Source organism: Schistocerca cancellata, chromosome 4, assembly GCF_023864275.1.
Source record: "Schistocerca cancellata isolate TAMUIC-IGC-003103 chromosome 4, iqSchCanc2.1, whole genome shotgun sequence".
Lineage (NCBI taxonomy): Eukaryota > Metazoa > Arthropoda > Insecta > Orthoptera > Acrididae > Schistocerca > Schistocerca cancellata.
The window spans coordinates 777,264,696-777,289,262 of NC_064629.1; the positions used below are offsets into that span (position 1 = coordinate 777,264,696).

The 24,567-nt window shown below is 39.1% G+C and overlaps 1 protein-coding gene across 1 annotated transcript in view; it reads right to left on the reverse strand.

Annotated features, from left to right (window-relative positions):
* The window catches only part of LOC126184605 (phosphotriesterase-related protein), a 251,206-nt gene extending 229,071 nt beyond the window's left edge, over nt 1-22,135 (reverse strand). Inside the window, exon 1 of the mRNA XM_049927058.1 lies at nt 21,979-22,135. Coding sequence (XP_049783015.1) covers nt 21,979-22,000 — 22 coding nt within the window. The 5' untranslated portion in view covers nt 22,001-22,135. The remainder of the gene's footprint in view (nt 1-21,978) is intronic.
* Nucleotides 22,136-24,567: the final 2,432 nt, after the last annotated feature.

The window sequence follows — 24,567 nt, forward strand, 5'->3', positions numbered from 1 at the left end:
TCTCTACTTTGACCATCCTCATTTGTATTGATTCCCAAATAGCAAATCTCATTTACTATTTTAAGTGTCTCATTTCCTAATCTAATTCCCTCAGCATCATCTTCATCAGCCAGAACTTGGTAACTGAGTGTGTGAAAGATGTCCTGGGTCCTATTCCACACTCCCAACATAGACCCATCAAACTCACAGTTACTCCAGCAGTGGTGCCAGTGCGGATTCCATTTCGACGAAGATTTAATTTCAAGAGGGCAAACTGGGTAGGTTTCGCAATTGGAATCGACAAAAAGCTGCAAACTCTAGAACCAACACCCAGCAACTACGATAAGTTCATAGAAATTGTCCAGAATGTATCAAGAAAGTCTATCCCTAGGGGCTGCAGAACAGAGTTTGTACCGGGCCTAATGAAAGACATCCAGCAACTATACGATGCATATAAGGAAAAGTATAAGGAGAACCCATTCTCTGAAGAAACTCTTGAACTTGCAAATGCACTTACCGACCAGCTAATCGAGAAGCGCCGAGAAGAATGGCAACATCTAATTGAAAGTGTAGACATGAAACATTCTAGCCGGATTGCCTGGAAGACAATTAAGAAGCTAAATAATGACCCTAAGCAGCAAACAGAAGCACCAAGAGTAACAGCCAACCAAATAGCGCACCAACTCGTTCTTAATGGGAAAATGAAGACTCCAGCAAAAAACCATCCCAATAAGAAGTGGCGAAAGTGACACGAACTACTACAGCTGTCCATTTACCATCGAAGAGCTAGAGTCCGCACTTAAATCTCTGAAACCTGGCAAAGCAGCAGGGCTAGACGACCTTAGGAATGAAGAGATCCTTAAATTTGGCGAGTACACGAAAAACTGGCTGCTCCTACTTTTCAATACCTGTATCCGGCTAAACAACATCCCGAAAATCTGGAGAAAGAGCAAGGTCATAGCCATTCCAAAACCCGGCAAACCATTGGACGAGCCAAAAAATTTCAGACCGGTAACATTACTCTGCTGCTTGTACAAGGTGTTCGAGCGCATGCTGCTGAATCGACTTGTGCCTAATATTGATCATCAGATAATTCCGGAACAGGCGGAGTTTCGCCCTGGGAAAACTTGCACTGGACAGGTCTTGAATCTTACCCAGTTCATAGAACATGGGTACGAGAACTGTCTAATTACTGGAGCCATACTTGTCGACCTCTCATCCGCATTCAACACTGTAAATCACAAACTGCTGCTCACTAAAATATATGCTATGACTAATAATTTCGGGCTGATACAAATTATATCAACTCTTCTCAGCAACAGACGGTTCATCGTAAACCTAGGAGGGAAGCGAAGCCGATGGCGTATCCAGAAAAATGGATTACCCCAAGGCAGTGTCCTCGCACCCTCTCTTTTCAACATATATGTGAATGATCAACCAGTTGCACCAGGGACTAGGAGCTTTGCTTACATGGACGATCTTGCAATAGCCGTGCAGGGTCAGAACTTTAACAACATAGAAATTAGCCTTACAAATGCCCCCAACGGTCTAACGCCATACTACGAAGCCAACTGCCTACACCTGAACGCAGCAAAAACATTATACTGCCCATTCCATCTTCGAAACCGAGACACCAAACATACCCTAAACATCACGTGGAACAACAAACAGATTGCGTTCAGCAGCACTCCTTGTTATTTAGGCGCCATCCTTGATCGGACACTTACTTACAGACATCATGTAGACAAGATCAGGGGCAAACTATCAACAAGAAACAACCTCCTGATTAAGCTCACCTCCACAAAATGGGGTGCCGACCCACATACTTTACATACGTCAGCACTTGCACTCTGCTACTCGGTTGCTGAATACACTGCCCCAGTTTGGGAAAGATCAGCACATGCGAAACGAGTGGATCCTCTGCTGAACGATGCCTGTCACATAATCACGGGATGCCTAAGACCCAGCCTGGTTAGCCAACTTTATTTGGTTAGTGGGATACCTCCACCCAACATCAGACGAGCTACAGCAAGCGAAGCAGAGCACCTCAAGCAGCTGCGCGACCAGCGCCATCCTCTCTTCGGATAAAACCCTCCACACACACGTCTAAAATCAAGACGGAATTTCCTCACCTCAGTTCAACCGCTCGAAACCTCAAAACAAAAGGCCAGATTGTCAAAATGGCAAGAAACACTGCCTACAGGAGACCAGGCACCTCTAATCTCACCCAACGAACAATTGGCCTCTGGAAATGAACTAAAATGGCCATTATGGAGAACCCTCAACCGCCTACAAACTGGGGTGGGCAGATGCAACGTAAACATGTGTAAATGGGGATACCAAGACGGGACAGACATGTGCCAGTGTGGACAGACCCAAACAACGGACCACCTCCTGGAATGCAGCAACATGGGGGAAGTGTGCAGGAAAGAAGATCTGGCAAACACTACGGCAGTGGCAGTTAAATGCGCTGAATTTTGGCGGGACGTGATATGATATATATGCTATGTTTGTCTTTATATTGTAATGTGACTCCCCATTTTGAGTTTGTTTTATTTATACATATGTGTATTGTACTTGTATTTGTGTGTATATGTAATATGTGGGTTGTCTATGGCTTAGACATGATTAAATAAAAATAAAAATAAATAAATCTGATTTAATTCGACTACATTCCATTATCCTTGTTTTGCTTTTGTTGATGTTCATCTCATATCCTCCTTTCAAGACGCTGTCCATTCCGTTCAACTGCTCTTCCAAGTTCTTAGCTTTCTCTGACACGTCATCGACAAACCTCAAAATTATTGTTTCTTCTCCCTGGTTTTTAATTCCTACTCCAAATTTTTCTTTTGTTTCCTTTACTGCTTGCTAAGAAAGGAGGATATTAGATGAAAATCAACAAATGCACAGCAAAGGTAGTGGAATTTAGTTAAACAAGGTCAGATAATGCTGAAATAATAAATAAGATTTGCTATTTGGGCAGTAAAATAACTGATGGTGACCATAGTAGAGAGGATATAATAAAATGTAGACTGGCAATGGCAAGAAATACATTTCTAAAGAAAAGAAATTTGTTAACACTGAATATCAATTTAAGTGTCAGGAAGTTCTTTCTGAAGATATTTGTCTGGAGTGTAGTCTTTTATGGAAGTCAAATGCAGATGATTGGCAATTCATACAAGAGGAGAATTGAAGGTTTTGAAACGTGATGGCAGAGAAGAATGTTGAAGATAGGTGGACAGTTTACATAACTAATGAGGAAGTACCAAATAGAACTGGGGAGAAAGAAATTTGAGGCACAATTTAAATTAAAGAAGGGGGGGGGTGTATAGGGAGACCAAGAGATAAATACAGTAAGCAAGACCAAGTTGTAGTAGTTATTCAGAGATGAAAAGGCTTACACAGGATAAAGTAGAAAGGACAGCTGTATCAAACCAGTCTTTGGACTGAAGACCACAGCAGCAGCAACAACAACAGGATGAAAACAAGTTACCAGCAAAATCACTGACACTATAACATCTGAGCTTCTCTACGAGACTACTCTAAACTGCACATTCTGTTGCTTTCTATATGTGAGATCACCTATAAGCCTACTTTTCACGTGTAAAAGTTTTTAGTCATGTTCTCTGCTGTCTCACTGAATATCACCTCCGGTGAAAGAGCAATTATGCTGCAGAGAAGAGTAATAGCTATTATCTAATGATTATATGTCATTTTCTTGTTTAAAAAGAAACACAATACGATACACTCATTCAGACACCATGGTCTGCAGATCTAATCACAAAGACGGTACCTCAAAGCCTAACATCCCATCAGCAATTAAGTAATTAGAGATGGATCATTAATTCAGCTGTACAAGGACTGGAAGCAGGGACTGGCCATGGCCTGTTTTTAACAAATCATCTCAGCATTTGTCTGAAATTATATACTGAAAGATAAATCCCCTTCATTCAGGATGGCCAGGTGCAAATTTGGTCTCTACTACTCCCACATAATAGTAAAATGTGATTTATTTGTCCCATAGATGATGAGACATGTCATGTTTAAAAGGAAACAAGTGCTTAAAACGTGCACTGTTTTCCAATGACTTATACAAATTTTCACAATGCTTTTACAGTTACAATAGCTTTTCAAGCCAAAGATGTAAAATTTATGACAAAAAATGTAACTGCTTAATTAAAAGTGCACACAATGAAGTTTTGTATAATTTGAAGTGTTTCATTACAATGTCATTCATAGCTGCAACATTATGCTGATAAATGCATATCCTCCATCATACTGTAGCAGTGTCCTTCACAAATTCTTCTATGGAGAAATAGTACCTGTTCACAATGAGTCACACAGCAATATTTTCACTTAATCAAGTTACATATGAAATTTACTCCTATCTACTAGTTTATTAACTTTTTTTAATTCCATGGACTGTGATATCAGGGCAAAAAGCTTTAAATGGTATCTGCCAAATCTGAAATTAATATTAATTGACCAAAATTAGTGGCGCAAAGACTAATTATTACAAAGAAGACTTTATTAAAAAAGACTGTAGATTTTCCTTTTGCCCTACACAGCTGCTGTTTATTTGCCCCCTCTCTCTCTCTCTCTCTCTTGGTTTTCATGATTTGGCAAATTAACTTTGTGCCTGCATGTCCTTCTTGTCATTACAGTCATCAGGTAACCTAAAGGAAGGAAGTTGTGTGCACCTTCTCTCTGTAAATTGCGTAAGCTTTGTTCTGTGTGTTACTCTATGTAAAACATTTATGTATTGTATTTTGTGAGATGTAATTAGGGATCAGCCTAGCATTTGCTAACTGAGCATGGAAAACTGCCAAGAAAACCACACTCAGGCCGATTGGTGTACCGTACCGATAGTCACTAATCTGCCACATGGATGAAGAAGAAAGGTTATACTTTAACATTCCATTGTCATTAAGATCATCAGCAATAGCTGTGGATGATGAGGTAAACTTAAAATTTATTTTTAATTTCTAGAGGTATCATTGTTATATCTTATTCTTGTAGGCAGCATATATTAATATTTTGCACCAGAGTATAAAACTGTAATGCCATTCCTACATTTTGGGCATTATGGAATTACAATAAGCTCCATTGTGATTGTGGCCACATGTGAGGAAAGCAGGCATGCACAGAGATGCTGATATGTAAATTCAGAAGCGAGTCTGTTTGTATACCACAAGACAGCCAAGACAAGCCACTCAGTCATTTTGGCACTGCAAAGGTCCTGCAAGTTCGAGCCCACGGAGTATTTTGACACCGTGGAGACATGTAGGTGTTGATCTGAACATGCCTGGAGGCAATGTACAGGCACAACAAGTGTGCTATTAACCACTATAAATACCCTCTGATTCTAACACAGTTATGCACAGTCTGGCAGCACCCTCCATGGCATCAGGTACACACAAGTCTCCATCACGCTATGGGACAGTCGGCAACAGACACTGGTCTGGGCAGCCAGCTCCACCAGACCACCTCACAGTTCTCAGTCCACACCCATGGCTTTAGAATGATACAATACGCGAGCCATCCCCCACACTCTATGGCAGCAATGAATTGAATTGGCAGGTGGAGCCATTATGGTGTAGAAGTGTTGGATTAACAGGTTGTGGAGGTTGTGATGCTGGTCAGCAGTTGCTAGGAAAACCCTGCTGCAAGATATAACATATATTATTTCATCTCGAGTCACAATGTCAGAGTGCTGTGATGCCCCTGGATATGCCCTCTGCAGGAGTGTGATCCATCTGTCGTGGCAATGTGGTCAGAAGGTTGTGGTAGTAGGATGGCCATTTGATTTAGGAGAGGAGTGGTTTGCAGCCACGGTGGTACTGCCGCCACGCTTCTGCACCAGGGTCAGCTTCTAACTCAGTCACAGTGGACGTCTACGAGAATTCAGCAGATGTACGTGTTACTGTCACTGCTCACTCAGCACCACATAGTGCTAACTCAGGTATGCACTGCTGGGTGGGGAAACAGTGTTAGAAAAGTAGGTCATGGAAATCAAACAGCCATCCCACCGCCACAACATTCCAATGTCATGGCCACCGCTGATGGGCCACGCTCCTGCAGAGGGCATATCCAGGGACGTCACAGCACTCTTGACATAAGTTGAGAGGAAATAATATATGTTACATCTTGCAGCAGAGTTTTCCTAGCCACTGCTGGCCAGCACTACCACCTCCACAATCCGTTACTCCACCACCTCTATGCCACGACAGCCCTATTCACCCAAGGTCACTATAAAACTTCATCCTGCACTTCAAACATGGATAAAAAGTTATTTTGTCAGTATATGCTGTATACGATGAGACACTTACTATAATGCATGAATATGTTACAAAACAACCACCAACCACTAAATTCATATGATATTCAAAACATTTTATTGTTAATTGCTACTTTTATTAAAAAGCAGTCATTATCAACTAAACAGTAGATTTGAACACCACAGTGCTTTACTGGTATTAGCAATTTAAACATGGAGTGAAGCTTCGCAACGATGGATTGCATCCAAAATTACAGGTAACAATAGACTGCGTCCAAAATTAGAAACTGTTGAACTAATCACAAGGCTCCTTCACAAGTCATCATAATTAGAATCAAAGGCAACATAAGACGAGAAGTGGTACATACACTGATGAGCCAAAACATTATGACCACTGCCCATGATGAGCTTGTACGCTGCCTGGTGTCACTGAGGGCACATGACATGGTAAGAGAAGTATATAAGCAGACCAGAGACGAATGGGGAATCATTCTAGTGATGATAAGTGGCCCAAATCTGGAAATCTGCCAACTTAAGCAACTTTGACAAAAGCCAGATTGTTGTGGGCCAGTGCCTATGAGCAAGCATCACAGAAACGGAAAAGCTGGTTGGCTGTTTGCAAGCTACTGTTGTGAGCATCTATGGAAAGTGGTTGAAGAATGCTGAAACCAAGAGTAGGTGACAAGAAGTTGGACATCCAAAGCTCGTCACAGCACATAGGGATCGGAGGTTTGCCAGCTCTCTAAAGCAGGATAGGCAGCGATCTGTGTCAGATCTGATCACAGAGTACCATGCTGGTTCAAGCACTAAGGTTTTGGAGCACACCATTCAGTGCAGTGTTGAACATGGTGTTCCACAACAGAGGACCCCTGAGTGTTCCCATGATGACCCCACAACATCATCAGTTATGATTACCTGGGCAAGGGGTATCAAGATTGGACTACGCATGAATGGAATTCTGTCACCTGGTCATTTATTGTTAAACCAGGTTGATAGTTGTGTCTGGATTCTCCATCATGCAGGCAAACAGCTGCTCAAAGCATTAAGCATGCCAGAGGCGCAGACCAGTGGGAGCAGTATTGTGTTAAGGGGGACATTCACCTTGGCTTCCATCGGACCTGCAGTAGTAATCGAAGGCACCACAACAGCTGTGGACTACGTGAACATTATTAGGGACCACCTGTAAAACCATATGTTTGATATGTTCCACAACAGTGATGGCATCTTCCAGCAAGAAAACTGTTTGTGTCCCAAACCCAGAATCGTGTTGCAGTGGTTTTAGCAGCATGACAGTAAACTCAAATTGATGCCTTGGCCATTAAAATTCAGCTTATCTGAATCTGATGAAACCCAACTAGGATGCTATTATGCACCAGGTACGTGCCCACAAACCAACCATCCATAAATTAAGGGAAGTTTGTGACCTGTGCGTACGCATCTGGTGCCACAAACCTCTGGAAACCTACCAAGTATGTGTAAAATCCATGGCATGCATAGTCACTGCTGGACTGCATTCCACAAGTGGGCCAACATGATTTTAAGTAGGTGGTCATAATGTTTTGGCTCATCAGTGTATATTCTCACAGAGAAATGTATATACAGTTTGAGTGAATACTAAGATGTTGTTTAAATATATTATATCATCACTGAAATGTACCTTTAAAAATTATCATTTCTGTATGTTGTTTGGATTTGTGTGTATATATAATTTGAAACATGTAATACCTTTGTATGCTTATGGACTATTTCTGTTTAATTATTTGTTTCATGTATATACAAGGAAATCAAGTTTGATGTTAATAGCCTATTGTATGACACACCCAATACTATCAGCTAGATTTTCAGCTGGAGTCCATGGGCAAAGAATAAATAAATAAAAATAAATAAATAAACTGATGAGACAAGACATTATGATCACTGCCCAACACAAGACTGGATACTGCCTGGTGGTGTTATGGGCATGTGCCATGCTAAGGAAAGTATATAAGCAGCACAAAGATGAATGAGGAATTATTCAAGCAGTGATGTGGACCACAAATTAAGAAATCCAGTGATGTAAGTGACTTCAAGAAAGGGCAGATTGTTACAGCTCTGCTCACAGATACAAGCACCTAAGAAACAGTGACACTGGTCGGCTGCTCATATGCAACTCTCCAGAGTGTTTAAAGGAAGTGCTTGAAGGATGGTGAAACCATGAGTAGGTGGCAAGATGTTGGACATCCTCACACCATCACAGAATGTGGAGGCTGATGGCTTTTTATTTTGTAAAGTAGGATAGATGGTGAGTGTGGCAGATCGGATGATACAGTACAGTGCTGGTGCAAACAGGTGATCAGATCACACTGTTCAGCGCACACTGTTGAACATCAGACTCCACAGCAGATGACATCTGTGTGTTCCTATGACCATCCAACGACATCGTCATTTATGATTTCAGTGGGAATGAAATCATCAAGATTACACTACAGATCAATAGAAATGTATTATCTGGTCAGATGAATTGTATATCGTGTTACACAAGGATGAATGAAGTATCTGGACATGCCATATTAGAGGCTTGCACAACACCATGAAAACAAAGCAATGGGGATAGTATTATCTTATGGGGGACATTCACCTGGGATTCCATAGGACCTGTGGTAGTAATCTAATGCAGCATGACAGCTGTAGACTACATGAAAATTACTGTGGACCACCTGTATCCCTTCATGCTTGATGTCTTCTCCAATGGCGATGGCAACTTCCAACAGGATAACTGTCTCTGTCAGTAAGCCAGAATCCTGCTACAATGACTTGATGAGCACAACACTGAACTCACACTGATGTTTTGGTCACCAAATTTGCCTGATTCACACCTGATGGAACACACCTGGGATGCCAGCTCTGTACCCACAAACCACTGGCCCATGGCCCGTAATTCACAGGAAGCACATGACCTGTGTGTAGTTGTCTGGTGCCACATACCTCCAGAAGCCTGCTGAGGACTTGTCAAATCAATACCAGGCAAAATTATTGCTGTATTCAGTTGCTAATGTGGACCAGCAGGCTATTAAGCAGGTGGTCACAATGTTTTATCTTGCCAGTCTACATCACCAGTTAAAAAAAGAAAAGAAAGAAAGAAGAGAAAAAAAGATTCACTCACCAAACTTTAGAATATTTGAAATAAAGTTCAGTGCCAGCAGAAATAAAATCCATACTATGGCTGTTTGTCAACAGTAAACTTGCTCTAAAGTTTACAGAAATGCAAGTGCTGAGAGGAAGTGCTAGTCTAGAATACACTGCCAATATTTTTTGGGCCATACACACAAAAATGACAGGGATGCTTTCAAACTGCAAAGACTGTAAGTTAAATTATTAAAAAATTCTTTAACAGGTATGATTTCACAATTTCAAAATTATCATTTCAAATGGTAATACCATGTACATGGGGAGTTCATCAGAATATACCATGTAATCATTACATTTGCATTATAATCACGTATAGCTTCAGCTTTATATACATTTTGCCTTAGCATGTTGATGTGAATATCTTGCAGTTGTAACTACTTGTGATAGATACATAGAAACTGTGTCCTTGGCACTGAAGTTTAGATAAACAGTGAATTTGAAAACAAATTAAAAAATACAAAACAATCAGAATAATAAACCAATACACTTCAGAGAGGCAACTCCAACCAGCAATTCAGTAACTTGCCCACAGAGGAGTGCCAGTTACAGTGCAAACAGTAGAACTTCACAGGCCCAGCCAACATGAGATGTTACCCAACAAACATCAGGAGAATCTGTGTCAGCCAGCATGTAAACACAGTAATTCACGAAAAATTTCAAAAACCAATTTGCACTAAAACTGTGTGAGAATCTTCAGTTATCTGTGTCAAAATATCAAAGTCTTCTAGAATGTTTACAGTATGTCCTATTCGTGAACTGTGCAACACCACCATGCTTTCACTAATCTGATCCAAACTGCACACATACATTTTTAAGTGATCCTTCAATGTGCTACTGCTCCCACTGTGGGAATGTTTTCTAGATTCTTAGCCACATATGTAATAGCTCTCTGAAGCAGGGTATTTTCCCAGATAGACTGAAGTATGCCATTGTTAAACCACTGCATAAAAAAGGGGATGCGTCTGATGTCAACAACTACTGCCCAATCTCTCTTCTGACTGCCTTATCCAAAACTCTTGAAAAAGTAATGTATTGTAGAGTAGCTTCACACCTTGATAAAAATAAAGTTTTAACAAAATGTCAGTTTGGTTTCCAGAAGGGTTTTTCAACGGAAAATGCTATATATACTTTCACTAATGAAATATTAAATTCTCTGAGTAACCGGAAGTCATCCGTTGGGATTTTTTGTGCTCTATCAAAGGCTTTTGATTGTGTAAATCATGGAATACTTCTAGATAAGCTCAAGTACAGTGGTATTAATGGGACAGTGCTCAAATGGTTTAAATCATACCTAACTGGAAGAGTGCAGAAAGTTGAAATAAGCAGTTCACATAATATGCAAAAAACTGGCGAGTTCTCAAACTGGGGAACAATCAAGAATGGGGTACCGCAAGGTTCGGTCTTGGGTTCTCTGCTGTTCTTAATATATATTAATGACTTGCCATTCTATATTCACAAAGATGCAAAGCTGGTACTTTTTGCTGATGATACAAGTATAGCAATCACACCCAACAGACAAGAATTAACTGGTGAAATTGTAAAAGATGTTTTTCAGAAAATCATTAAGTGGTTCTCTGCAAATGGGTTCTCATTAAACTTTGACAAAACACAGTATATACAGTTCCACACAGTAAATGGAATGACACCATTAATAAACATAGACTTCGAGCAGAAATCGGTAGCTAAGGTAGAATATTCAAAATTTCTAGGTGTATGCACTGATGGGGGGTTGAACTGGAAAAAATACACTGAGGATCTGCCGAAACATTTGGGTTCAGCTACTTATGCTATTAGGGTCATCGCAAATTTTGGCGATATACATCTCAGTAAATTAGCTTACCACGCCTATTTTCATTCACTGCTTTCATATGGCATCATATTCTGAGGTAACTCATCATAGAGTAAAACAGTGTTCATCGCACAAAAGTGTGTAATCAGAATAATTGCTGGAGCTCATCCAAGATCATCCTGCAGACACTTATTTAAAGAGCTAGAAATCTTCACTGTAGCCTCACAATATATATATTCTCTTATGAAATTTGTTATTAACAATCCGAACAAATACAAAAGTAATAGCCGTGTACATGGCTACAGCACTAGGAGAAAGGATGATCTTCACTACTCAAGGTTAAATATAACTTTGGCTCAGAAGGGGGTAAATTATGCTGCCACAAAAGTCTTTGGTCACTTACCTAATAGCATCAAAAGTCTGACAGATAGCCATATAGCATTTAAAAGGAAATTAAAATAATTTCTTAATGGCAACTCCTTCTACTCATTAGATGAATTTTTGGATATAGTAAGTGGATAATTTCCTCAAATCCCCCTCCCCCCCCCCCCCCAAAAAAAAAAAAAAAATTAATTAATTAAGTGTCATGTAATATTTTGTGTAATGTAATATCTTGTATAGACACCTTTTATTAACCTGACACATTCCACATCATTACGAAGTGTCATATTCATGATCTATGGAACAAGTACTAATCTAATCTAGATTTTGTCATGAATTCCTCCCTGTTTATCCTATATACACACCCCACTTTGGCACAGGTTTTATTGCAACTGACACAGCAGTCCTTTTACACATTCTAAGATTTGGTGGCTTAGCATTTTTTACTCTTTTTGATTAATTATATTTACATATAACACTCCTCATCCTTATGTACTTTTGAACTTAATTATAGGATCTGATGATGGAAACAGCCTAAGTTTGTCATTAATTTAAGAGGCCTAGACAGTATTATTTCCTGATAATTCTCAGAGATTCATTCCAAGGATTTGTTTTGTTTGTTAACAATTAGATCAGTCTGCCACAACAAACAAGATATCTTTCTCTCTCAGCCTGACAACCCTCCCCCCCCCCCCCCCCATTTCTTTGACAGGAACAGCTGTAAACGTTCTGTAAACACAATACAGACACATAATCTGAAGTGGTCGATCATATTAATCACTACTGTTGAGAAAACTATGTAACCTGTAAATATTTACAAAAACTTCCTAAAGAAACATAGGTGGTGATCCACTTACTGGTGAATGATATTCAGGGTACAATTTTTTGTTCTTCATCCTTCCAATCAATCCATTCAAATGTTGGAATGGATACTAGCAATAGGCAATGGGCATCACCTTCCAATTCTGATCTCATTGTTAGTAATTTGGAAAAAGGAAGATTAAGTTTTAATATGCTAATAGTGAGGAATTCTTTATGCACAGAGCACACGCTCAGACTGAGTAATGATTGGGAATGAAATTGATCATGTACTTTTCAAAGAAACAATACTGGAATTCGCCTTACACAGTTAAGGGAAAATGATGTGAAATCTAAAACTGGATGGCCAGATGAGGATTTTAACCATTGTTCTCCTGAAGAAGAGCCCAGTGTCTTATCACAGGGCAACTGGAGTTGGTAGTAATTTAACAACAAACATACAATGAAATAAAGTTGACCAACTTAACTCTGTTTTTGAATGGTCCTTTGCAAAGGAAAACCCAGGAGTACCACCCCATTTTAATTCTTTTACTGCTGAAATGATGAGTGGAATAGATATTAGTGTCAGTCATGCTGAGAAACAGTTGAAATTTTTTTTTAAATTGAACAAAGTCCTAGGGCTGATGGAATCCTTATCAGATTCTACATCCAATTTTTGGTAGAATTAGCCCCTCTGTTAACTATAATCTAGCATAGATCCCTTGCACAAAAAAAAAGAAAAGAAAAGAAAAGACATTCCCAGCAGTTGGAAGAAAGCATTGGCCACATTTGTTTACAAGAGGGGTGGTAGAAGTGATCCAGGAAACTTCTGTCCTTATTTTTGAAATTGATTTGTTGTAGAATCTTAGAAGATTTTCTGAGCTCAAACATAATGAGCTATCTCAAACAGTACCAACCAGCATGGATTCTGAAAACATTAATCATGTGAAACTCAAGTTGCACTTTGCTCACATGAAATACTAAATTTGACTCTGTACCACACCAACACTTATTGTCAAAAATATGATCATCTGGGGCGTCAAGTCAAATTTGTGATTGGGCTGAGGACTTTATGGCAGGGAGGATGCAGCATGTTATCTCAGATGGGAAGTCATTGTCAGATGAGGAAGTAACTTCGGGTGTACCTCAGGAAACAGTGTTAGGACCCTAGCTATTCATACTGTATGTTAATGACCATGCAGACAATATTAATAGTAACATCAGGCTTTTTGTAGATGATGCAATTACCTATAATGAAGTACTATCTGAGAGAAGTTACATAAATATTCAGTCAGATTTTGATGAGATTTCAAAGTGGTGCAAAGATCACTTTAAATGTTCAGAAATGTGTAACTGTACACTTCACAAAATGAAAAAAAACATAGTGTCCTTTGACTATCATATCAGTTAGTCACTGTTGGAATTGACCAACTCATACAAATACCTGAGTGTAACACTTTGTAGGAATATGAAATTGAATGATCACATAGTTCAGGTAGCAGACTTTGGTTTATTGGGAGAATACTGGGGAAGTGCCATCTGTCTACAAAGGATATTGCTTACAAATCACTCAAGCGACCTGTCCTATGATATTGCTCAAGTTTAGTAGTAGTGGTAGTAATAGTAGTTTATTCATCCAGAGACAATGTACATTGCATCGATTTTGTCAAAAAAAAATAGAAAGGGTGAACAATACTCTACACAATACAAATGTGCATAGTACACTACACAACATCAGACCGCATTGAAATAGCATGTACAACTTTGATTAATTACATTAATGTATGAGAAAGATTTTTACATGGAATACACAGTTGATATTTAGATATAGCACATAATAATTCTAACACTTTTGTACATATTATTTATTTAGATCATAGCAACAGTAAGATAAAAATTACTATTGGCACAGAGTATATAAATCTAATTGTTTTGTATGAAGCTATTCCAGGTATTCCTTTACACTATAATAGCAGCTGGTCATTAAAAATCTGAATACTACTTCTTTAAATGAAGACAATTTTTTTTATTTCTTTTATCTTTACTGGTAGTTTGTTATACAATCTACTTCCTTGTATGTTTGTTTATTATGTGCCAAAGCCTTGTAGATCCGAGCTGGATTGGAAATTGTCAGTATTTCTTTTACATTAATTACGCTTTTTTTGTATATAGAGGCACGGTAAGGGTAGAATATTTATCTGTTGAAATAATTGATTTGAAGGAGTTAGCCTTGAACTATTGGTAATTATTCTAACAGCTTGTTTTTGTAGAGTGAAGATGGTTTCGAGATTTTTCTTACTATGACCCCAGAAGGTGAGACCATAGGTAATAGCAGAATGTATATAAGCAAAGTAAACAGTTTTGCAACATTCCCTACGACACACAAAGCTAATAACATGTAATGAAAAGCAAGCAGAGCTTAACTTATGAGAGAGATACAGGATGTGGGATTTCAAGTCTAAATTTTCGTCTACACGTACACCTAAGAATTTTGTGGTAGCAACTCTCACAATTTCTTTATTTTGTATTCTGAGATCCAGATCAGAGTGTGACTTTGTTTTCCTGTAATGGATATAATTAGTTTTAGAGATATTTATGGTTAATCTGTTCATTTCAAACCAATTTTGCAAATATTCGATAACTCTGGTCACAGATGTTGGCAATACCCCGTTTATGTCAGTTACTACAATGTTTGTGTCATCCGCAAACAGGGTTATGTGAGTACCATTTACTGGAATCTTGATATCATTTATGTAAAGAAGAAATAGGAGAGGTCCTAGAACACTCCCCTGCGGTACCCCAATTGGCACAGTCTGAATATCCGATCTGTAAACAATACTTTGGTTTTTACTGCTTGTTGTTGCAATTTCTACTACCTGTTTCCTATTATGGAGATATGAATGAAACCACTTTTTGCCACTCCTTGTATACCGACATATTCTAATTTGTCTAGCAGGATATCATGTTGGACAGTGTCAAATGCCTTTGATAAGTCCAAGTTTATTCCTATTGTACTGTTGTTCCTATCTAGCCCTGTTACAATATTTTCAATGAATTGGGTGATGGCTGACTCTGTACTCATTCCTGTGTGGAAGCCGTGTTGGTTTACAGACAACAGATTGAATTTCTCGAGGTAATTTGTAATTCCGTTTTTCATTACTGTCTCTATTACTTTCGAAAATACCGATAATAAAGCTACTGGTCTACAGTTTCCCACTTCATGTACAGGGCTATTATAAATGATTGGAGCGATTTCATAAATTCACTGTAGCTCCATTCATTGACATATGGTCACGACACACTACAGATACGTAGAAAAACTCATAAAGTTTTGTTCGGCTGAAGCCGCACTTCAGGTTTCTGCCGCCAGAGCGCTCGAGAGCGCACTGAGACAAAATGGCGACAGGAGCCGAGAAAGCGTATGTCGTGCTTGAAATGCACTCACATCAGTCAGTCATAACAGTGCAACAACACTTCAGGACGAAGTTCAACAAAGATCCACCAACTGCTAACTCCATTCGGCGATGGTATGCGCAGTTTAAAGCTTCTGGATGCCTCTGTAAGGGGAAATCAACGGGTCGGCCTCCAGTGAGAGAAGAAACGGTTGAACGTGTGCGGGCAAGTTTCACGCGTAGCCCGCGGAAGTCGACGAATAAAGCAAGCAGGGAGCTAAACGTGCCACAGCCGACGATTTGGAAATCTTACGGAAAAGGCTAAACCAGAAGCCTTACCGTTTACAATTGCTACAAGCCCTGACACCCGATGACAAAGTCAAACGCTTTGAATTTTCGGCGCGGTTGCAACAGCTCATGGAAGAGGATGCGTTCAGTGCGAAACTTGTTTTCAGTGATGAAGCAACATTTTTTCTTAATGTGCGAATCTTGGCGGTAGAGAATCGTCACGCATTCGTGCAGCAAATTCGCAATTCAACAAAAGTTAACGTCTTTTGTGCAATCTCACGGTTTAAAGTTTACGGCCCCTTTTTCTTCTGCGAAAAAAACGTTACAGGACACGTGTATCTGGACATGCTGGAAAATTGGCTCATGCCACAACTGGAGACCGACAGCGCCGACTTCATCTTTCAACAGGATGGTGCTCCACCGCACTTCCATCACAATGTTCGGCATTTCTTAAACAGGAGATTGGGAAACCGATGGATCGGTCGTGGTGGAGATCACGATCAGCAATTCGTGTCATGGCCTCCCACGCTCTCCCGACTTAACCCCGTGCGATTTCTTTCTGTGGGGTTATGTGAAAGATTCAGTGTTTAAACCTCCTCTACCAAGAAACGTGCCAGAACTGCGAGCTCGCATCAACGATGCTTTCGAACTCATTGATGGGGACATGCTGCGCCCAGTGTGGGAGGAACTCGATTATCGGCTTGATGTCTGCCGAATCACTAAAGGGGCACATATCGAACATTTGTGAATGCCTAAAAAAACTTTTTGAGTTTTTGTATGTGTGTGCAAAGCATTTTGAAAATATCTCAAATAATAAAGTTATTGTAGCGCTGTGAAATCGCTTCAATCATTTGTAATAACCCTGTATATTGCCCTTTTCATACAATGGTTTTATTTTTGCAATTTTTAATCATTGTGGAAAGTCTCCTTCTGACAATGATATGTTTATGATGTGCAAGAGTGGTTCTGATATGACACTAGCACATCTCGTCATGACTGAACAAGGTACCTTGTCAATCCCTGAGGACATTTTATTCTTCATTGTTTTTATTATTCGATTAACTTCCAATTTGTTCATGGGAGGTAGCAATATTGAATTAACACTTTGTTCTCCTGGGATTGATGTTCTACTAATCCTAGAACAATTTTTACTCAGATGGATTGGACTATTTATGAAGTATTCATTAACGTAATTTGCTAAAGTAAGATTTCTGCCTAGAGCACCTTGAACATCTTTTAAAACAAAGTCATCTAGATTTCTAACATTTTTGCTTGGGCCTATTTCTTTGTTTACTACATTACATACAACATTTGGTTTGTTTGCTGACCCAGCAATTACATTGTCATTGTGCATTGTCTTGGCTTTTTTGATCATCTTCCTGTAAATTTTCTTATATGTCTTAACAAAATCCGTGAAGTGTTCATCGTTGTTGTCTTTTTTGAGTTGACTGATATGTTTTAGTGTTTGACTAGATACTCTAATAGCAGGTGTTATCCACTGGCTTGTGTTCTTAGGCATGGCATTGATCTTTGTGAGCTTTTTTGGAAAACACATGTCAAATAGGAACATGAATGTGCTAGAAAATGCATTGGAAGATTCCTCGGTTGTTGTTTCTGCAAAGACGTCTTCCCAGGTTTCATTGGCTAACAACTGGATGAAAGTATTTACTTTTTCTGTATAGAAGTGCCTTTTGTATTCCCACTTATTTACTGCCTTGGGTACAGTGGAATTTATGTATGCTAATAGTGTTTTGTGATCCAAAAGACCTAAGTTTACATTTAGTGCCTCAGTGATACCATTATCCATATTTGTGAAAATATTGTCTAAAAAAGAAGATGACAGTTCTGTTATTTTGGTGGCATCTGTAAAGAGTGGTTTCATGTGAAAGCTGCTTCGTATACTCAAAAACTGCCTTTTTTCATCACTTTCAAATAACAGGTTAATATTAAAATCCCCACATAACAATAATTTCACTTCATTACTATAAAAAGTGTTAAATGCTGCTTCTATTTTTTTGAATAATATGTTTTTGTCACCCAGTGGTGATCTATATATTGTTATGACAATTAGTTTTTCACTCTTTTCCTCGGCTTTTAACTCTATGGCACATGATTCAAAATGTTTTTCTGTATTTAGATGGTCCAATTCTGTTTTCACTTTAAACTGCAGTCCTACTCTAGAGTAAATGCATACCCCACCATTTTTAAAAACACTTAGGCAATAATGTGATGATAAATTAAAGTTGCTTATATTTATGAGACTTAATTCACTAGCCTTGCACCAGTATTCAGATAAACAAATACAAGAGACATCAGCAAGATTGTTTAAAGCTACTTCTAGATCTAGCACTTTGTTTTTGAGGCACTGAATATTCTGACACATTATCCTGACTGGTTTGCAAGTACTTTTTCTTTTGTCATTACCTGGTAATGTGCTGTTTTTTGTATGAATGGCCACAGTTTTGTTTCATCTGTGGGAGAGTGTCACAGAGATTCTGAAGGAACTTAACTGGAAGACTCTTGAAGAAAGACACAGACTATCCCAAGAAAATCTATTAACAAAGTTTCAAGAACCGGCTTTAAATGATGACTTTAGGAATATACTACAATACCCCACGTATTGCTCACATACGGATTGTGAGGATAAGATTAGAATAATTACTGCATGCACAGAGGCATTCAATCATTCTTCCTCACTCCATACATGAATGCAATGGGAAGAAACACCAACAACTGGTAAAATGGGATGTACCCTTGCCATTCACCTTGTGGTTCTTTGCAAGGTATAGATGTAGATGTAGAATGTTGGTCATGGCCAATACTTGGATTGATAATTGCCTGGATATGCCATGCACCTTTCGCTGGTTTCCCTTTGTCTTTACAGCAAAATGGAGGAGGAGTTGTGGCATAGTTCCCCATCACCAGACTTTGCATCAATGTGCTGGATTAAACTCCAGCCTCTCCACAGTCTCATGAATTGATGTCAAGCAACACTGTTGATGATGACCTGCTGGCAGGTTGGGATGTTAAGCTCAGGACTTTGGTACTATTCATGAGATATAGCCTATATGTTGGCACTGAGATTCACCCTGTTACTTCTCTCATCATCATTAAACACACACGACATCACACTATACACACTCATTAGAGTCACCTACACTCAACTCTCACACTTCATAAAGGAAAGGTGCCATTCTGCATGAAGGATGGATAAACCTTTCCAATCAGGCAGCTTAATCTGCCCCTCAGGGTTTCCTAAACAACACGACCATAGAATTTTACTTTTTCTAGTCAACCTACATTACAAAAAACAAATTTTTGACATCATTGTACCGAGTGAGGTGGCGCAGTAGTAAGACACTGGACTCACATCTGGAATGACAGTGTTTCAAATTCCAAACCTGAACATCCAGTTTTAGGTTTTATTTGATCTCTCTAAATCATTTATGGTAAACGCTGGAATGGTTCTTCTGAAAATAACATGCCGATTTTTCCTTCCATACTTCACCAACATCAAGTTTGTATCCTGTCTCTAATGACCTCATTGTCAGCATGACGATTAACCTTAGTTTTTCTTCCTTCCTTACGCATCGTTACTTCTTTAAGGTGCTGATAGTGGGTTCTGTATGATTATGAGTCAAACTGTTTGACAAGATCTCATCACTAGTGTATTTGGCTATTGTATTGGCTGTGTTTGACAGGCTTGACCTCAAGCCCTTGATTAGTATACACTCCAACAGTATCTCCTGGACAGCTTGTTAATAAACTTGGGGACCATTTACATGTACGAATAACAGAAGTACGTCAAGTAATAAATCATGAAGGCTCTCATTAGTTATATAATGCATTCTTATTCCTTTTAAGGTGTGTGAGGATTCAACATCAGTATTCTGTAAGAAAAATGGTAGTGTCATTTGTATCAAACTATGGACATTATTTGCTTACCTCTATTCTCATAAGTGTTTCCTACTACAGATTATTGTAGTCCTTCAGGAAATATATTCATTGACAGATTGCAAAAATAGCTCAACATTCCTGTTAAGTACCTCTGTACTTGGCTAGACACAATTTGGTGACCCAAGAATTCCTTAGGATCTTTAGAGCTGTGCAAATGAAGTCAATGACAGTGAAACCCAGTTTTTTCCTTAATGTAACTGCATTTGCTGCTTTCTTTGTACTCGCTGCACTTTTTCCTTATTCAATAATTGGTGCTAAACATTACCACACACTGTAGTATTGGCTCCATTCTGACTGATGAATAGTCTATGACATGATTCTTCTCTCTGCCATGTGATAATTTGACAGAAAAGTCAACCAGACATTCTTCCCCTTATATTCGAATTTACCATTGCCTGTTTTCAACTGAAATATTCAAATTTGCTCCCAAGTATTTTAAAGGGAAACGTAATCCAGTACACTGTATTTGTTTATAAGAGTTGCATTTTGTGACAACAATCACTGCTTTATATACATTCCTAAAATTTCTTCACACAGTGTACTTCAATACTGTGATTTATCATTGTCTATAATTCATTTGTGTATTTTTCTTCCTCCATTGGCTATATGTCAAGAATCAGAATCATTATCACACAATGAGTCACTAAAATGAGTATGTACTGCAAAACTAGCATTCGGCTGAAATCTGTCAATTTGTTTGAGGTGACAGACTAGTGTATAGCATAGCCTGAGGTCTAGGTTAGGTTGAAGGGTGATTATCTGGTTGTACGTCAGCGAGACCAATGAGTGTGAATTCCCGTACAGGTTGTGGGTACTGACTAAGCACTAGTGTGGATAATTTTCATGTGTGTGCTATATTTAGTTGGCAGATTTCAGCAAAACGCCAGTTGTCTATGTCTACGTCCATAGTCTCCAAACCATTGTAAAATGCATGGCTGAAGATACTGCCCATTACACCAGTTATTATGGATTTTCTGTTCCATTCACAAATGAAGTGTGGCAAAAATTATTGTTTAAATGCCCCCACGTGAGCTGTAATTCATCTGATCTTGTCCTCGTAAGCCCTATGGGGGCGAAATGTAGAAAGTTTCAGTAAGGAGTTGGATTCATCATTATTTAACGCTGGTTATTGGAACTTTGTAAGTAGGGTTTCTCAGGATAGTTTGCATCTATCTTAAAGTGTATCTCAATCTAGTTTCTTGAGCATCACTATGAGACTCCCCACGGATCAAACGAACCTGTGACCATTTGCGCTGCCCTTCTCTGTATGCATCAGCTAGTCCTATTTGATACGGCTCCCACACACAAAGCCTATTCTACGGTGTGTCACACGAATGATGTGAAAGCAGTCTCCTTTGTAGAATGACTGCATTCCCCTAGTATTCTACCAATAAACTGTAGTCTGCAACCTGGTTTCCCCAAGATTGAGCCAATGTGATAGTTCCATTTGATATTCCTAGAAACTGTTACTCTCAAGTATTTGTACAGGTCGACCGATTCCAACTGACTCACTGATGTAACCTACGTTTTCTCGTTTTGCGTAGTGGCGCCGTAATCATTTTTGTTGCTTGTGTAGCGCAAACTGGTTTGTAACATGTTAACGTCATAAATATTAAAAAACGAAGATAAAATAGTTCCCAAGCACTACATTTATACGATAGAATGTTTCAGCCATCCCCAAAAAACAAAAGTTGGTCGGAAGTATGTGATACAGCAGTGCAATTGCGTCGCTAAGAGCGCAACCTGTCTAAAATAAGCATTCAAAATTCGTAGCATCGTGATCAGAAACTGTAGCGTCCTACAAGTAATTAGCCAGCACGTGATACGCATTACATATCATGTTTTAGTTACGTCTGCTAAGACCATCAAATGACATCGCCGATCTCTATGCTAAACGCGCATATAAACCATCACCTGCACTTCGACGTAATTAAATTATCTCACGGTACCTGTTTGGATTTGATACGTCATCGTCTTGCCAATCTTTACAGGTTCGTTTCTATATTGTCCCTTATCAAAGCCCCACGTGACGCAGCCTATTGCCTCAATGACCTTGCTTGTGATAACTTTTCCTACTAGTATGCAGTGCACCTATGCACATGAAAATCAGAGGTTTCTGAAACCATCCAAAGATTCCCATACTCGGCTCTTTAATTCAAGGTCACTTCGAAGTCCATCTCCCCTCTCGAAATTTTCCCTAGGTGGCTAACGGCACGGTTCACTTTCCCCAGTTCTTGATCGGCAGCAACCCGTAGTATACACATTCCGTAGTTTGTGCTTTCTCTCTATCCGTTGCCAACACAAACACGTTGACTGCGAACGCATAGTCATGGATGTTTTACCGCCAGGCCAGGGGTAAAGTGTTTGGATTTGCCGCATCATCATGTTTCCAACATTAACTAGATTCATTTCATTTGCCCGTTGTCAAAATCCCACGTACAGCTCACAAGACTTGGTGCAACAGTGACGTCATCGTGACGTCACATGCTGTATCGAATACGAAATTAGCTGTCTATCGACTTTCGTGTTCGTACGGTTCACAACGCGCAACGCTAAACAGGAAGTGCAAAGCAATAACATTAATCTCAAGCAGAGAGAAATTGAAGTTAGGCTTTTTCTTTACTGCATGGTACGTTAACATCGAGGTTACGTCGTTTATAAATATGTAAAGTTCTGTATTAATGCGGACTGGGCTATGATAAGGGAGAAATTGAAGTGTTAAGTCCACACAACAAAAGTATCGCCACAGTTAGAGGCATACTGCAGTTGCATGTGTGAACTCCCAATTTTTAGTGGCGCAATTTAAGAGATGCAACCTTACTCACGCCACAAAAAGTTCAGTTAAGTTGTACTTTGTTGCGCCACTTTCTTACCACCACTGCTCCCAGGTGGCACTAATTCGAAAAACGAGGATTCTGTCACAATTATAGTGGAGTAATTTCTGCTGTACTCGATTCGATTTCAGTGTTTATATTTTATTTCGGAAAATAGTGAAAACAATGGTCGGCAGGTACACTTTCATAGCCTTTAGAACTACGAAAACAGCAACCAACGTTTGATTTTCTACAGCAGTGAAACTTTTTAAGACACCAACTTACAATTTTCCATAATTATTGAATGCACTTTTCTAGATACACTGAATTAGAATTGTTACTAAAATTGTATTGTGGGGCATGTTATCCTTTTTTTTTCAAACACTCAATTTTTTGACAGAATTTTGTAAATAAATGAACATAAACACAAAACAATTCAGGATATTTTAATTATTCCAGTTCCATATGTGTTGAATCTCACACTTGGCATGTCTCTACCATCAATACTTTGTTTAGAAAATGGGTTATTTATTGCAAAAAATGTAGTTCAGAGGTACTGCGATTTAAAACTTTTTTATTACAAATTCTTATACACATTTACCTATCTGCGTCTTTTATGCACTAGATTGCCCTGGCCCATAGTCTGTATCTTCTTCAGTGTCACAACAGCCCAGAGCTTGCCTCCTTCTTTTCTTTCTTGCCTCTTTTGTCATTTGCTGGGCAGCGAACTCTGCTTCACATACACGAAGCTCATCCAGTTTCCACAGTCCTTTAGCTGTGTTCTGTCCAAATCTTACCTCTAACTTCTCCAAAACCTTAAGTCTTTCATAGTTCCCACCATTAAAATTATTGCAGCACCAGACACTGATAACATCAGTCACAAGGCTAACAAATACATTTTTAGGCACACAGCACCACACAACATCATTGAAGGACTCATTCACATTCTGGGTCTTCCCATGTAAACACTCCTTTAGAAGCTCAGGATCTGTCAAATCTCTGTAAATAGGTTTGATTGCCTCCATTACAGCCAAAGGAAGAGAATGTTTATGTGTAGATTCTGCCATAAAATTCAGGTTGCCTATATTTACACCAAGTGTTTGGTGGAGGTGGACACAAACCATGACATGGCTTTTCATCAGTTGATAATCGATGAAAGAAAGGGCTCCACACCGCTTTTTTCATCTTCTCTAAATTGTCAAAGTTATCTCTAATGGCCTTCCCATAATATTGCTGTAATTCATCAATTACTTTGTCCATTAGTCTTACAGCACATTTTATTGTCTTGCCATCAGACAGTTTTGTGTTACCCAGCTTGGTTTTTAGGACACGCGGACATGTTCCCATCCTTTTCTTGATATGTCCTACACAAAACAAAGCAATTCACAGCCTTCTAGACTGTGTAGTTTCCAATGTTTGACTCCTCGACAGTGGCAGTATATGTGTAGAAGCGAAATTTGACAGTCACATGTCAACAATCAAAATATTATTTGAAGGTCTCACAATTGTCTGATTTTAATGTATTATATACCAAAATGTTCAGGAAAGTCCAAAGTGCATTATGGAGTAGAAAACAGCAAATGTCAAAATTCAACGAATTTCATGTACAATGTCCCCTTAATATATGTAACCAAAAAAGCAAGTCGTATAAATTTGGTAACTTGTGAGCCCAAGCATTGTGCAAACTGTGGATTATATGCAGGAAATAGCTCCGGGTGTGATTTG